Source organism: Cucumis sativus, chromosome 6 (assembly GCF_000004075.3).
Source record: "Cucumis sativus cultivar 9930 chromosome 6, Cucumber_9930_V3, whole genome shotgun sequence".
Classification (NCBI taxonomy): domain Eukaryota; kingdom Viridiplantae; phylum Streptophyta; class Magnoliopsida; order Cucurbitales; family Cucurbitaceae; genus Cucumis; species Cucumis sativus.
Genome location: NC_026660.2, coordinates 30566290 through 30581485, shown reverse-complemented (window position 1 = coordinate 30581485; position 15196 = coordinate 30566290). Strand labels below are relative to the sequence as shown.

Sequence of the window (15196 nt, the reverse complement as noted above, 5' to 3'; positions counted from 1 at the left end):
TACTAATTCCATATTCACGATACCTAAAAAACGAGCCATGAGCGATTTTTTTCAAAATATATTTTTTGTAATTTTTCTTTAAAAAAATGTGTAGAAAGAAAAAAAAAAATGTAAAGCCTAAAAGAAGAATTGGAATGTTGTTGTTGCGGCGTTTTGTTTATGTTAAATGGGAGAGAGGTAAGCGCCACATGGAAGCGGTGGCAGACACGTGGTATCAACATGCTTATAAAACGACATGTCGTAACCACAATCCAATCTTACCTTCTAAATTCTAATTTTTAATTCCTTCAGTCCTACGCTACGTCCTTTTATATATATATATATATACATATTCTCCAATTCCCAAACGAACGTTATTGTGCAAAATACTTCTTATAGAGTAAGGCCATTCATTCTTTAATATTCATTCTTGAACACAATCATTACTATTACCATAATTTTAAAACAGTATTAATGTTCTGTTTAATGAGATTTTTGTTCTTATGGGTATGTTTTTGGTTTCCATTTTAAGCTAAGTTTTTTTAAATTTGTTGTCTTTGTGGGGTTGAGTGCCCTTCAATACAACATGTTACTTTGTTGTAATACTCAGCTTTCAATGTTTTTGGATTGAGGACGTTGAAGGAAGAAGTTGACAGCATGAACAACGAAGATGATGAACGAGATGGGGATGTGGAAGATGAGGGAGGCATTGCGCAAATAAGACGACGAGAGGTTACTTATGGATCTCATCTAGTACAGGGCAAAATGAATCATGGAATGGAGGACTATATCGTTACTGAGGATCGACTTGTTGACGACCATAAGCTAGGACTATTTGCAATATTTGATGGCCATTCAGGTCGCGATGTCGCAGAGTACTTGCAGAGCCATCTGTTTGATAACATCTTAAGCCAGGTTTTGAAAAGAAAGCCATTAGAGAGGAGATTCAACATAACAGCAGTAAGTTTACTTAACATGGTTTGTCATTTTTTGTGAATCATTTTTTTGGGCAGTCTGATTTTTGGGAAGACCCTGATGGAGCAATCAGGAGGGCATATAAGGAAACAGATGAAGAGATTTTGGCTAAAAGGGTGAGAACGAGAGGAGGTTCAACAGCAGTCACTGCTATACTAATCGATGGGCAGACTCTAATTGTCGCTCACGTAGGCGACTCACGGGCGGTGATGTGCAGGAATGGTTCGGCAAAACCGATTACGGTTGATCACGATCCAGAGAAGGAGAAGGAGCTTGTTGAGAGCCGAGGTGGATTTGTTGTACGAATGCCAGGTCTTTTGACAACAAATGAATCTCCAAATAAAATTTTCAGTTGATTTTCTATGTGTTGTTTACTATTGAAATTTCGTTTGATAGGAAATGTGCCAAGGGTGGATGGTCAGCTAGCAATGTCAAGGGCATTTGGTGATGCTAAGCTTAAAGAACACATTACTTCAGAACCAGATATCAGGATCGTCGCTATTGAAAATGAGACTGAGTTCGTCATTTTAGCCAGTGATGGCCTCTGGAAGGTTCATTTCTTTTGCTCATTTGTCTTGTGCTGAATTCATTTGACCAAAAACATTCTCAATAAACGAGAGAGAAAAAGAAAAGCAAGCGGGGGAATTTTGACATCAGAAGGCTTTGTTCTGAAGTTGTAATTTATAGAAAAAATGACTCAACAAGAAAGATCTAAAGAAAGCTTGGAGATTTTCACGTGGGGTTTTGGAGAAATACTCCTTCCATAGTTAATCACACTTATAGCTAGCGTATACCAATTGTAACTTTCAGGGCTGCCTTGTTTGATCCTCAGAGGTGTTGAGATGGTGCCTTGTTTTGGTTTTTTGTTTGAAAATGCAGGTAATATCAAACCAGGAAGCTTGTGATTGTATCAGAAAAATGGCTATGGATCCTCAAAAGGCTTCAGAGAAGTTGATCAAAGAGGCATTGTCTAAGATGAGCTACGATGACATTTCCTGCATTGTTATTACCTTCCACTGAACATCTCCACTTCTCTTTATATTTCCAGAGGAGTTTTATGCAATAGGCCATTGATGCTCAGAGCAAGTTTAGTTTTGATTGTATAAGATCTGTGGCCAATCACTTTCTTCTTCTTAAAATGTGTCTTTGAAGGGAGCGGCAAAAAAAGTTACTTCAAATTCAAATTCGCTTTTCAGAATGATACCAATATAAATCAAAGTACTTCAATAAAACAAAGGATGTCAGTATAAATCGTATTTGGAAGAAATTGAGCAAAAATTTGAAAGTTGTGTATAAAGAAATGCCATGATGATTTGCACAAGACAACCAGTCCAAGTGGACAAGCAGAGAAGCCAATCGCGTATAATCAATTACAATTTGAGCAATACACAGTAATGCAGCCAGGCAACAGGAAAATCTAGGATTCATACTTCTATAAATGGAAGAAGAAATTCAAAAGAATATAACAAAAAAATAAAAATTTAATTGAATATAGGCAGAAGGCAGTTGGCCTTACTGGTTATGTAACCAAATCTATTAGGATGAGTGATCAGTTGGAGTTGAAGCTTTCGTGTTGGAGCTTTCCTCTTCCCCATCAAGATTTAGCCTCTGTTCCTCAGCTTGTGCTCCTTCTGAGTTTACTGCGAAAGAACTCTGAGCATCATTAGTGCGTATCCAAGCATCATGGAGTTGCAGAGAATATTCTAGGTGCCATAAAACTTCGCCCATTGTTGGACGAATCTTCCCTTCATCAGCGAGGCATTTTTCTGCTATTTCTCCAAATGTTTTTAGAGATTCGGGACAATATTTGTCTTTAAGATGTGGGTCTATGATGGTGTGCAACAACTTTTTGCGCTGCCATTTCATTGCCCATTCTGCAAGATTTATCTGATCCTTAGGCAAAGTTGGGTTTATAACAGCTCTTGCACAAACAACTTCTAACAATACCACACCAAAAGAATAAACATCAGATTTTTCACTCAGTTGCTGCCGCCTGAAGTACTCCGGATCGAGGTAGCCGAAGCTGCCTTTAACTGCAGTACTAACATGAGTGTGATCCAAAGCAGGACCTGTTTTTGAAAGACCAAAATCAGACATTTTTGCAACAAAGTTTTCATCCAAGAGTATGTTGGTCGTCTTCACATCTCTGTGGATTATTCCTCTCTCAGCTCCTGTGTGAAGATAATGGAGTCCCCTGGCTGAACCAATGCACACTTCCAATCTCTGCTTCCACGTCAAAGGTGGGAGATTACTCCCAAAGAGATGGCTTCTAAGAGTGCCATTCGCCATATATTCGTAAACCAAGATCATTTCCTTTTGCTCGTCACAAAAGCCTATCATTGACACCAGATGTCTATGCCTAAGTTTAGAAAGCATTTCGATTTCAGTTTCGAACTCAGCAAGTCCCTGCTGAGACTGGGGGTTTGCTCTCTTGATTGCCACAAGAGTACCATCATCAATCTCCCCTCTGTAGACCTTACCAAAACCCCCAACTCCGATCATCAGAGCTTCATCAAAGTTATCTGTCGCTGCAAGAATCTCTGCTAATGTAAACCATTTGCCAACTCTGATAGATGGCAAGGCCCCGAACACACTTTGGCCTCCCCCCACAGACCCTCTGGCATAAGTGTTGGTGACGGTGGCCCCATGACTGGATCCTCCTCTCCACCCAGAAGAGTTCTTCTTTGTAAATTTCCTTCTCCGGATTCTGCAGAAATAGATGATGAGAATGGTAATAACAGCAAGGAAAACAACAGAGGCTAAACCTGCTCCAATGCCTATCCAGAGAATTTGAGATTTTGAGTTTCCCTTTGATTCCTCCAAGGCATTAAACCTGTCAATGTACGCAAGATTCCCATTTTGACTCAGCTTAAAGATTTCCAAACCATTCAAGAGAGCATCTGTTCCTGCAGCACCTGCAGCCGTATCCGGGCCTAGTTGAATCCAAAGGGTGTTGATTTTGGACGAAATTGGTTCAAGGAAATCCACATGATATGCTCTGTTCATTCCCCCAGCACGTACAAACACATCAAAACTCTCAACTGCAGTCCTGTTGTTTATGTAAATCTTGAAAACCCTCTCTCTTGCCTTCTCATACACCAGCTCACAGAAATGCAATCTAATCAAATACTCGAAACCAGGATGAATTTCGAATTTCCACGACATGTTGAACCTTTTCTCGAGGACTTCAGTCTCAGACATTGTTCTGGCTGTTTCATACACAGAGAGAGGAGCTACAATGGAGTCATTCGTGGATGCATATGTTACATTAGAACTATTATGTACCTCAGACCCAGCATTTGCTGTAATCATATAGCTCGAGTCCACTTCCCACATCCTCCATAGATTTGAATCTTGAGTGGGCTTGATCACAGGCCCTCCAACGTTCAACCTGTACATAGTTTCAGTTCCCCTTTCACTCACATTCAAACTAACAGCACTTCCACCCACCTTATCAATGGAACCTCCAAAAAGCTCATCCACCAGGGAAACGATTTCAATAGCATTGATGAACCCAAATGATCCTTCAGAAGGGGAGAACTCAAGAACAAATGCTTCTGAATTGACAGAAATAATGAACTCTTTAATCAAAGAGAATGAACTTGAATTGACCCCCGAACGCTGAAACTCCATATTCTTATATGCAATCTCGTTGGGAACACTGAACTCTGAAACTAATCTAAGACCATTTGCTGAGATAGAAAATGATGAATCGTTCACATTTAAGTTCTCAAAAGGGAAGGGACAGAAATGAAGCCGAACAACATGATTGCCCCAAACGCCATTAAACGTATAGTTCAGGGAATTAGTAAATATCCTAGCAGTTTTATACAGCGGATCAAAGACTGAATCGCCATTTAAAGTGGCTGTGGAGGCATTGATATTAGCACCAAGATTGCCCACAGAAAAGTTCCCTTCTGAAATCAGGTCGCCAATCCATTTCCTACCATCAGCAGTTTCATTTGAACTTGAGCCACAGTTGATGAAAAGGGAATTGATTTTGGCATCTCCAGTTTGTAAATACTCAGAAATCATCAGAAGTAGAAATGGAATCAAGAATTTCCGGATTTGAAACTTCCCCATCTTCCCAAATAATTATATGCTCTTTCGATATAAAGCAAAAAGAAAATATCAACTATATTTTCAGCCAACGCTCATAAACAAAAAGGAATCATAAACACATCAAAACCCATTCAGTAATTGAACTCCCCAACTCCAGAAAAACTTGTATTACCTTAACCAAACTAATAGGCGCATCAGAAAGCGAGAGCCAAAGAAACCCAACGGGAAATTCCTCTAAGAAACTGGAATCAACCTTTATCTCCAACCCACAGTCTCAGCTAACTGGTAGATCTGAACAACAAGAACCCAGGAGGGAAAAAAGGGTCTCATAAAGAAATCCCAATAAACAGAGAATGAAAAGAAAAAAGAACAAACCCCCACAAGAAAATCAATGAAGTAGCATTTGAAATGGAGTTCTCTCTCAGAAGGAAAAAGAGAGAGAGAGAGAGAGAGAGATTAGAACATGGGTTTTTGATATTGGAAACAGAGAGAAGAAGGGTCGATAGGATATTGCTTTTTCACCATATCTTCTTCACCAAAGAGCCAAAAGATCTGACACCATTGAAACGCCCGCACGTAAAACAATACAAATTCCCGGAAATGTAATGTGTAATGTAACTGAAATCCAAAGTTTTTGATTCATTCACTGTTTTTTTTCTTCTTTTTTTTTCCCTCTCTCACTCACACAGCTTCACTTTATGGGCATTGTGAGTTGGTATGGAAGAGGCAGGTTTTGGGGTTGCCAGAAATGGGGCTCCATTATTTGAGAGATGGGTCACATGCTTATGTCTTGAAGAAGATAAGCAAAAGCAATTATTCTTGCGGCATTTCCTCAAAAAACTACCATTCTTTTAACACTTTTTAAACTACAAAATAAAAAAGAAGCCATCTTCCTTGTCTTTTTTGCTGTTCCGTACCACATGGTACCTCTAGATAGTCCTCACTCTTTACTTACCTTCAAAACTCAGTCTCCATTTTTATATCTAACAATTGCTTTCCACTTTGTTGCCACTTCCCATTTCTACAGCTATATTTAAAGAACACAGTTTGACTTTGAATTTCATTCTTGGCTCCATATGAATTTAGATGTTCAACAAAATGAGAGTAGAGATTGATTCGTGGCTGATCTTATTTCAGCCATGAGTTAACAAAAAAGTTTATTTTTTAGTCGATTGTGGTAATATTTGACAAGAACTTCAGTTGACTCATGCATTCAAAAAAGCAATTTTTTTCTATAAAACAGAAATGAGGAAAAATAAAGAACCGAAATACTCTTATCTATTGTTGGTGAAGAGGTTGCTTTACAAGTTTAGGCTTTCAATTTTGAACATTTACATTCGCGTCGAAGCTATTAAACTGTTGAATAAATTTTCAATTTTCAATTTATGTCAAATAAATCTTTAAACTTTTAATCATGTCTAGTAAATGCTTCTCTAATTTTATATTTCGATACCAAAAAAATTTAATCTATCTACTAAAAAATTGAAGGTACTTTGAGGATGTGCATACAACAAGTACTCACTCCAACCCTTTTAGGGATCAAATGAAAAATAGTAAAAGTAGAGTAAAAAACAAAATTAGAAAGCTGAATTATTGTCAGAAAATGGGATCCATTTCATCTTAAAAATGACATTATTATTTTTAGGGAACATAAGATTTTATTAGTACAATGATAGATGTAAAAACAAAAAACCCAATGATGATGATAATATAAACAGCCCCCCTTTCCCCTCAAAGATGCAAATTGGGATTTTTTTTTTTTTTTTCCTCTTTTGCTAAAGAGTCAACAAGGATATTTTTATATCGTAGATGGGATGGACCCAATCCATACACATGGCTTCCCTTACTAATATATGTTTTCTTTTAATAATTAGATTTTGAAATCAAAATAAGTTGCATCGATTTTTGCAAAACTCTTGTTTTTTTCCACATAAAGTTCCAAATTCCAAGCTAATCTCTCCCTATAAAATTATTGCAAAGATTCAGAAATTCTCATTCCAGATTAAAAACGAACTAATAACATAAAAAGGTAAGATAGTAAATGAAGGGAGCTTAAGTCAATCTTAACAATAAAGAAGAATTCGTTCTCAACAGATGAAGAGTGGAATCTTGCTGTCATATATTTCTATAGCATTTAATACATAAAAGTAGATTTCATTACAAGAAGGAAAAAGTACCATTTTTGTCCATTTTTTTAATTTTGAGTTTTTAATACGTAATGTTACAATTAGGATTCGAAATTTGTTTCAACCTAGATGTATAAGTTTAAGCTAGAATTGTTAAAGTCTTTAACATTAATGTCTATTAATTGGTTTAAAATCAACAAGATAAAATTTTAAATTTTATTTAAATAGTAACACACACACATAATAATAAGAAACTGTTTTTAAAACTATTTGTTAATTAGTATTTGGCTTAAAATTATGACTAAAAATGCAAATCATTAAATTGATATCAAACTCATAACTTGGAACGAAAAAAAAAAATAGTAATAGTAGAGCCACAACTTGTACTGGAAAGGTACTTTTAGGTTGAAGAAATGAGTAAAAACACATCACATCAAAAATGAAGTAAGTAGAACGTCTTATGCAAGTATTAATAACTAATGGAAAAAAGAAATGCATTTTCAAATCAACTAAGAAATAAAGTGAACCAAAAAAGGGACAATTCTGGGCATCAATGGCCCCTTCATTTGGCTAGACTTCTCTATCACAATCAAAGCTCTCTCCATACACAGATGCCCCAAATTTTTAACACAAGAAAACCAAGTCTTGTCGGATCCATTCACACTTTTTTTAAAAAGAAAACCCAGACTTTTTCTCTCTCATTATTCAGATTCGATTTGATATGCCAACAACTATTGATTATTTTAATACATATATATACATATAGAAGCGACAAGCAATCCAATTATTGTGTTTAAGATTAGTGAAGAAAAAAGGAAAGGAACAGGAGAGGTTAATAAAAGCCTAAACCCCAAACTTGTGTCCACAGCATGATTTTGACTCACAAACAACACTTTATTGAGGTATTAAGCTAAAGAAACAATGAAATCACCGACACTATCCCTATCTTAACAACTTGCAGATTCCAGACTGATCACAAAACTCCATTTGGATAAGTGCACAACTCTCAACTCTTAAGAATAACTTTCTTTCTCCATCTTGTGAAGAGGACAGATGGAGTGTTCTGATTCATGAATTCCAACCCCAACCGTAGACATGTATTGAGAAAACAACATTAACTTTCTGTAAAAAGACATTTGATTTACTGGATGAAAGAACCTTTACAACAAAAAAAAAAAGGAGAGAAAAGAGAACTACGAGAAACAATAAATATCTAACAAAAAGAACCCTATGGGTTATACTGAAAACGAGGAGCCTACAAGCCCCGAGACAAAAAGAATGACTTATTCTATACCTACAAATCCTGTTCTCCAATCTATATTTCTGTTGTGTTAATCTCATTTCTGCCAATAGATTTTCTCGGTTAACCTCAGATGAGATTAGGACTGGTACCGAAGTTTTGAGGACATGGGTTTCCTGCCTCCACACGACTAGTTAAATATCTACTTACAGTTGTTCCTCCCCTTTTTGGAGGCAATGTATACCTTAGAAATAATACCTTTCCAGAAATCCTGCATTGCAAAACATGCAGCAGGGAACTCACTCACAGCTTTTAACCTGTCCAATGAAAAACAAATTGAAGGAAAAGGATGATGATTGTTTCCCAGAGAACACCCCAAAAATGCACAAGAGTTGTATTTATCATCTCCCAAATAAAATCCACTCAGAGTTGCATCTAAGTTACAAGGAAATGAATCGCAAGAAACTCAATAAATCGAGTTGCAAAGGAATAGGGTATGACTATTTGATTATAGACGTTACCTCATCATAGCAAGCATGTCAAAAAGCTTCCATCGTATCTCCCCTCAATTCTCTTTTTACAAGCTTCAAGGTCTCAACAATCTATAATAGAAAAGAAAATGCAAGTATAAATTATAGGCAAATTTAAAGCATAAATTAATATATTTTTTTCCAAGTACACACAAAACGCAAGAAAAGTATCTACAAAAGTCAGATACCACTGAAGAAGAAGAAAAGTGTATTTAATCACCGAGAACCCCAAAATTATTGTGGTAATGTAATTAATGTTTGTTATCTTCAAATTGTAGAAGATACGTAATAACAATGAAATTTCAAAAGGTTAGATATCAAGCTGATACGATGGTTAGTAGACCCCATGGATCTTCAACAAATGAAAGGCGTGGATGAAATCTAGCAATCCAGAGGATCAACTGCTGTGCAATCAGGATAAATATCGGATTTCAGGGTTAAGGATTCAAATGAATTTTGGTTGTCAACCCTTCAAAAGGTCTTCAGCATGTACAAAGATGAAATCATTTTAGAGAAAATATAAATCTCAAAGAAATAGAGCCAAAAGGTTGATCCATAGCGCATGGTTACCAACTCAATTAAATACGAGCCCTCCATTCAATCAAAAAGGTGAAAGATTTTCAAATTGTATCTCTGTGCTCACCCAAAGATGAAAAGCTTTTAATAGGAGTAGATAGAAAAGGGTAATGTGGCAATTGAAAAGGTAGTTTGTAAGTTGGTTGGAGACTAGTTGTCTTAACTAGAGGAATCAGATGCATGAGAGGGAGAGACTTGAGAGGGAAAGAGTTCAACTTCTTGATCCACTTGGATTGAAACTCAAGTAATTTTCAATTAATCACCACATATGGTTGTCAAAAAATTTACTATCCGCTTACTATCAAATTTTCACGATATAATTCCAATATTCAAGGAGATGACCAAAACGGTTCTCAAAGCATGTATTCCCCATTCAAGTAATGAACTGAATATTTTCAATTCACAAGTAAAATTAACATTTTCAGTAAAAAAAAAACAGTAGTTTGTGAATTGAAACTATTCTTCTCTATTTCTTAACAGGAGGTATTAATGAGAATTAATACAGGTGTATTGAAGAATAAAGAAAACAACTAAAAATTAAAGGAAAAGCAACTTACTCCAGGATAATGTTTCAATATTGGTGAATAATGATCAAGAGCAATATACATCTTTTCAAGAAGTCTTAAGAGAGCATCAACCTCATCCCCCAAAAGATCGACCTGAATCAGAAATGCAAACTATAGCTGTGAGCTCATAAGTTAACCAGACAGTGAGAGAATAACAAGAACAAATACCGTTTCCAGAGAAAACGATGATCCAACACGTAGATTATAAATTCTATCTACTGAACCACAAAATGTAGAATTTCACAGCGGTTTACTAATTATGACATTTCTTCTAGATGTCTTTCAAGCAACCAATCATTATGAAGTTCCTTGTTGAGGAACTATTAAGCAAACTTTAACCTTATTGACAATCATGCATTCTTTTTCTGTTAATTAATTGTGGAGAACTTTAAACTTCTATATCAAAATAATAATATATTCTTAAAAGTCTTGGATATATGTTAGAACACAAACCATTTCTGAGAAAATGGGTTTCAAACATAGAATTAGTAGGAAGATTGACTGCCATAGTTAATCAAATGGCAAGACTCCTTTAATTTCTAAAGAACGGAAGAATGAGAAAACCATTGTCAAAAAGTATACATAAATCATCCATCCACTTGGCTGCATGGGTGCGCAACTTCCAGAAGAGAGAACTCAATATCAGAAAATAAAACTAACAAATTGATTCGCTTGGAAAATTTGCTTTAGTACCTCAGCTTCAGCCTTTTGGAGGTCAGAACACCTCTTCTCAAGCCTCTGCTTGTAGATCAAACCATCCCTTTTCACCATAGAAGCATCCTGGATAAGTGACTTTGTCTCAAAACTCAAACTCTCCAACCTGAAAACAAAGCTACATATGAATGCTTTTGGAGCATAAATTTTAGCACGTTGACATTTAAATAAAAAAATAAACATGACTAATTACGAAAAGTCAGAACAGGGACTAGTAATTTTTATTCATTTATGAAACACTTGGTTTAAACATCCCATTAAATGGATAATTAAACAGAGAGATTGCAGGGGAACGCCAGAAACTAGGGGGCAGAAAGAAAGTATACAGGGATCAGTTTGGCCCACTCAAACACATGTTTACAAAGAAAGAATATTTGATCATTTGCTCTAAAAACATCAAGAAATGAGCTTCTTGACAAATTTCTTTGTTTAATCAAACATGGAGTACAAAGAGTCGTGAAATGTCATTTGGTTTGATTAAAACATGGAGTCAATCTCATTACCAGTGTTTATAAAACTGTAGCTAAGGTTTTGGCCAATCGTTTAAATAGTGTTCTTCCATCAACAAATTGTGTCTCAAGGGCTGGAGTGTGCGATATTGTGGAGGAACTCCCCAATCATCAAGCAAACATACTCTTTTCCTCCACAAAACATGTCTTTCTCATTGGTAGAAGGACAATCTTTGTTGAGGAATAAATGTGATATGATAACAGAAGAACTGATTCACTCATGACATCAATTGCCATGGTATTTACAGCCCGGAAAGAAGGAACCTACTCAAGTAACCCCACCTCCCACCTCCGGACCACATGAGCAGGGGTACCCAAGGTAGGATTGGGAGACATGGTATAGCAAAACAATCGAGCATAGCCATGTCAGTGACAAAGAATATGGAGTAGAACAATCTAGAAAATTACCAATAATTCCAAGCTACAGCAATAATACCAGAATAGTACCTTTCATTATTCCTTGAAATGTAGTCAATCACTCTGTGTTCAAAGTCAAAAACTTCTTTCGATAATTCCTGGACAACAAAAATTACCATTTCCATCTGCTTCCTATATTCCTTTTCTTTCTCCTCAAACAATAACTTAGTATCCTGATTCTCTGACACCGTGGCAACAAGCAATCTTCTATCTTCATCAACCTTTCTAAATTCTATCATTGCTTGTTCAAGCTTCCGTTTCAATTCACAATTTTCCTCCTCAAGTAATCCAACTTTTTGCATGGCCTCTGTCAATTTACGCTTGGTAGTATTTGACTCTTCATGGCTCTTAAAAATCAGTATTTCCTGGCTGTTGGTCTGATCCTTCAAAGAACCAACCTCTTCACAAGCTAACGCTAGCTTCTTTTTCTCGTCTTCTAATACAAAGGTTATTTCTTGCACAAGCTCTTCTTTTTCTTTTAGTAATGCTCTAGATGATATTAGTTCTGCTTCTAACTTCTTGTTTTTAAAAATCTCTATTTCTAATGCCTGTCCACAATGTAACACCTCTTTTTCTAAGGACAGTCGAGTACTCATCTCTTGCATATATCGGTTGTGCAAGCTAATTATTTTCTCCTCAGCTTCTCTTAAGGATTCTTGTAAAACCACTTCTAGAAGAGCTTGCATAATGATAGATTCCTCTTCCAAATGTTCATTTTCAGATGTACTAGCAAGCTCACCTACAAAAGACGCTCCTTCAAAGACAGTTTCATAAATTCCTTGCATGATATCATATCTCATAGCTGACTCCTCGGTGGCACATTTGCTTTGATCCATCATCTCCCTTAAGAAGCATTTGAATACATCCTCACAAATTGAGGCTTCAAATTGAGCATCCTGCATCTCACATTTAATTTTTTCAATTGTAATTAAGGACTCAGAAAGTGCAAGAGAATGTTGAGACATTTTCTCGGCATGGCTTGAAACTTGAGAAGACAAACACTTAATTTCCTTTTTCTTTTCTCCAAGCAAGTCCTTAAGGTGATGATTTTCTGAAATAAGAGACTCCAGTCTATTCCTCATTGTGCCTAGGTTCTCATCATTAGCATCTGATGACCGTAACTTCTCATTTTCCATAAGAACGTCATCTAACTTTACAATAATGTCAGGGATTTTTCTCCTTAGCAAGTCAAATTCTCTATCCTTCTTCAACATAGAAGACTTCTCTCTTTCTTTCAAAATTTCTCTTTTGAGAGTGAAATTTTCCTCAGTAATTTCCTGTACTTGGGATTCGTGATTTCTACTCATTTTTGTCATCTCAGTGTTAAAATGATTAATCAATTCATCTTTGCCCATATGCTTCAGACGAGAAGGGTCCACATTCCCAGGAAGATTTGTCTTGGACATTTCATGTTTGCCATTTCCTTCTCGATGCAAAGTTGGAGTCATATTACCTAATAACTTGCGGTGAGAATGATCAGAGTCCATGGAACTATAGGAAATCAAATGTCCAACTTCAGGAGATAGTGATTTTAAAATTATATCCAGTTCTTGACGTAAACATGAAATTTCTTTCATCTTTTCGGCTGATATCTTTCTTTCAGTACTCAAAATTTTAGCATTTTGGTCCCATAATTTCTCCTCAAACTCCTGTTGCATACTCCAGATATAATTTCTAATCACCATGCCCTCAATATCTGCTAGGTACTCCTGCTCAACTTGCCACTGACCAAGAGATGCTTTTGACAATTGAACTATACCTTCCACCTGCTTATAGAAAGTATCTAGGTTATCTTGGAGATCATCAACTATTTTATCGACGTCAATACATCTTGAAGATGCTTTTTCCTGTAGTATACCACCCAATCCAAGTCCAACCAACTCAGAGCCCGAATTGATCTTTCTAATTGAATTGCATCCTCTTATTCTATCAATTTCTTTCTTTAGTTTGTTGAAGTTTTCCTTAGCTGTGTTCTTTAGGCTGCACATTGATTCTGTCATTCCATCATGCTCAAAGAATGCACCACGGATGCTGTTATTTCTGTCAAATTCACTACATTTTGGCTTACACAGCCTCAATGGAGACGCCAAAAACTTTGCACTCTCAGAGTCGGGACCCAAGTGGTACGACTGTAGGATTTTCTTCAATTCAGACACCTCCAATTCCTTCTGAGTAATTTTCTCATGCGCCTCCTGAGAAATTGCATTTACCATACCCTTGACAACAGAGTCACTTACCAGCCTTGAAACGGTCAACCGGTCAGTAAGATCTTGCCAACAAGAGTCAAAATCCTCGAGGAAGTCATCACCCAGATTACCATCTTGTTGACCACTTTCGGTAAGCTCCACTGTACCGTTCTCCTCCACAGTCGCATTCGCATCCATATTTTCCTATACTTGCAATGGCATCCTGATAAGAAAAACAATAAAACTCAAGCGTCGTTAAGTTAAACAAAAATGCAATGAACATAACCAAGTGGAAAGGAAATGAACCATATCGTAAAAGAGCCAGCTTAATAAATAACGAAGATGAATAAACGTGAAACAAAAATCTACCCTTCTAGAAATCGAACATCCAGAACGAAGGAAGGAAGGAAGGCGGTTCTCAAATGAAAGATATGGAATACAGAGTAAAACGGTTTCCCCAGTCAATACCGGCAAAATTTTCAAAACTTCCTCGACTGAATACTTCATTGGCAACTAAGCAAAAGCTCGAGAACTAAAAGGCAGCAACTAAAATGACAATTCAACTCCAACCAACAAAGTATCTCGAACTGAAGCACAAAAAACAACCACTCCAAAAAAGGAAAAAATGAAAACAGCAGAAAAACAGACAAAACACTTACTATTGAAGCAGGGCAGAAGTGAAATTAATTAAAGAACGTGAAGACGACAAGAAAGAGAAGTGTTGCCGGGTCCCCCAGTGGTGAAGAAGAGATAAATTGTGTTTGTGAGGAAGGCTAAATTAGGGTTTTGCAGAGGAAAAGGAAAGGAGTGGAAGAAAGGGAAGAGAAACGTTGAGGGGAGCGGGAGAGGAGGGAAGGTGTAGAGAAGAAGAAAGGGGACCCCGGAAAAAGAGGTATTTACACCATTTGCCCCTTCAAAAATCCAAACTGTAATGAAATGAAATGTAATGTAAGAATTAAAATCCCTTTTTGTTCATATTTCGTTATTTCAGATTCCATTTGTAAACACCAAAACATATTTCTCTAAAATATTCAAATAAAACTAAGTTTGTTATATTTTCGAGAGGGGAGAAAGAGAATCTGATTACCGATGTAACCGCACGGAGGATTGTACACGTTTCATACATTGATTGGCTCCTTTGTATTTCAATTTAATTCATTTCTTTACATTTTTTATATTTTCTTTTTTTACCGTTGTGAATTTAATTTTTCGTTTCTTTTGTGTTTTGGGGCTGAATATTAAGAAATTAACTATTAATTATATTTCTTTTTGTATGATTTATTTTATACGAAATAAAAAATACATAGAGATTAATT

General features: G+C 36.3%; 3 protein-coding genes across 4 annotated transcripts; 1 reads left to right on the top strand and 2 right to left on the bottom strand.

Moving 5' to 3' along the window:
- Positions 1 to 367: 367 nt before the first annotated feature.
- LOC101211141 (probable protein phosphatase 2C 28) lies at positions 368 to 2138 on the top strand. Its single transcript, XM_031887880.1, has 4 exons — positions 368 to 894; positions 993 to 1266; positions 1351 to 1505; positions 1834 to 2138. The coding sequence occupies exons 1-4, from the start codon at positions 637 to 639 to the stop codon at positions 1972 to 1974; spliced, it is 828 nt and encodes a 275-aa protein (XP_031743740.1). The 5' UTR covers positions 368 to 636; the 3' UTR covers positions 1975 to 2138.
- Positions 2139 to 2221: 83 nt separating this feature from the next.
- Positions 2222 to 5910, bottom strand: LOC101216703 (probable receptor-like protein kinase At1g30570). The gene has a single exon (XM_011660023.2). It carries the CDS (start codon positions 5035 to 5037, stop codon positions 2491 to 2493), a length of 2547 nt encoding a protein of 848 aa, XP_011658325.2. The 5' UTR covers positions 5038 to 5910; the 3' UTR covers positions 2222 to 2490.
- A 1973-nt stretch (positions 5911 to 7883) lies between these two features.
- LOC101211390 (WPP domain-associated protein) lies at positions 7884 to 14868 on the bottom strand. Of its 2 annotated transcripts, none has more exons than XM_004134851.3 (6): positions 14540 to 14868; positions 11725 to 14103; positions 10748 to 10874; positions 10046 to 10147; positions 8904 to 8984; positions 7884 to 8699 (listed from the first exon to the last, which is right to left on the bottom strand). In XM_004134851.3, the coding sequence occupies exons 2-5, from the start codon at positions 14076 to 14078 to the stop codon at positions 8922 to 8924; spliced, it is 2646 nt and encodes an 881-aa protein (XP_004134899.1). In that variant the 5' UTR covers positions 14079 to 14103; positions 14540 to 14868; the 3' UTR covers positions 7884 to 8699; positions 8904 to 8921. The 2 variants fall into 2 exon arrangements, with proteins under 2 accessions (XP_004134899.1, XP_031743739.1); XM_031887879.1 differs by lacking the exon at positions 14540 to 14868 and adding an exon at positions 14250 to 14477.
- Positions 14869 to 15196: the final 328 nt, after the last annotated feature.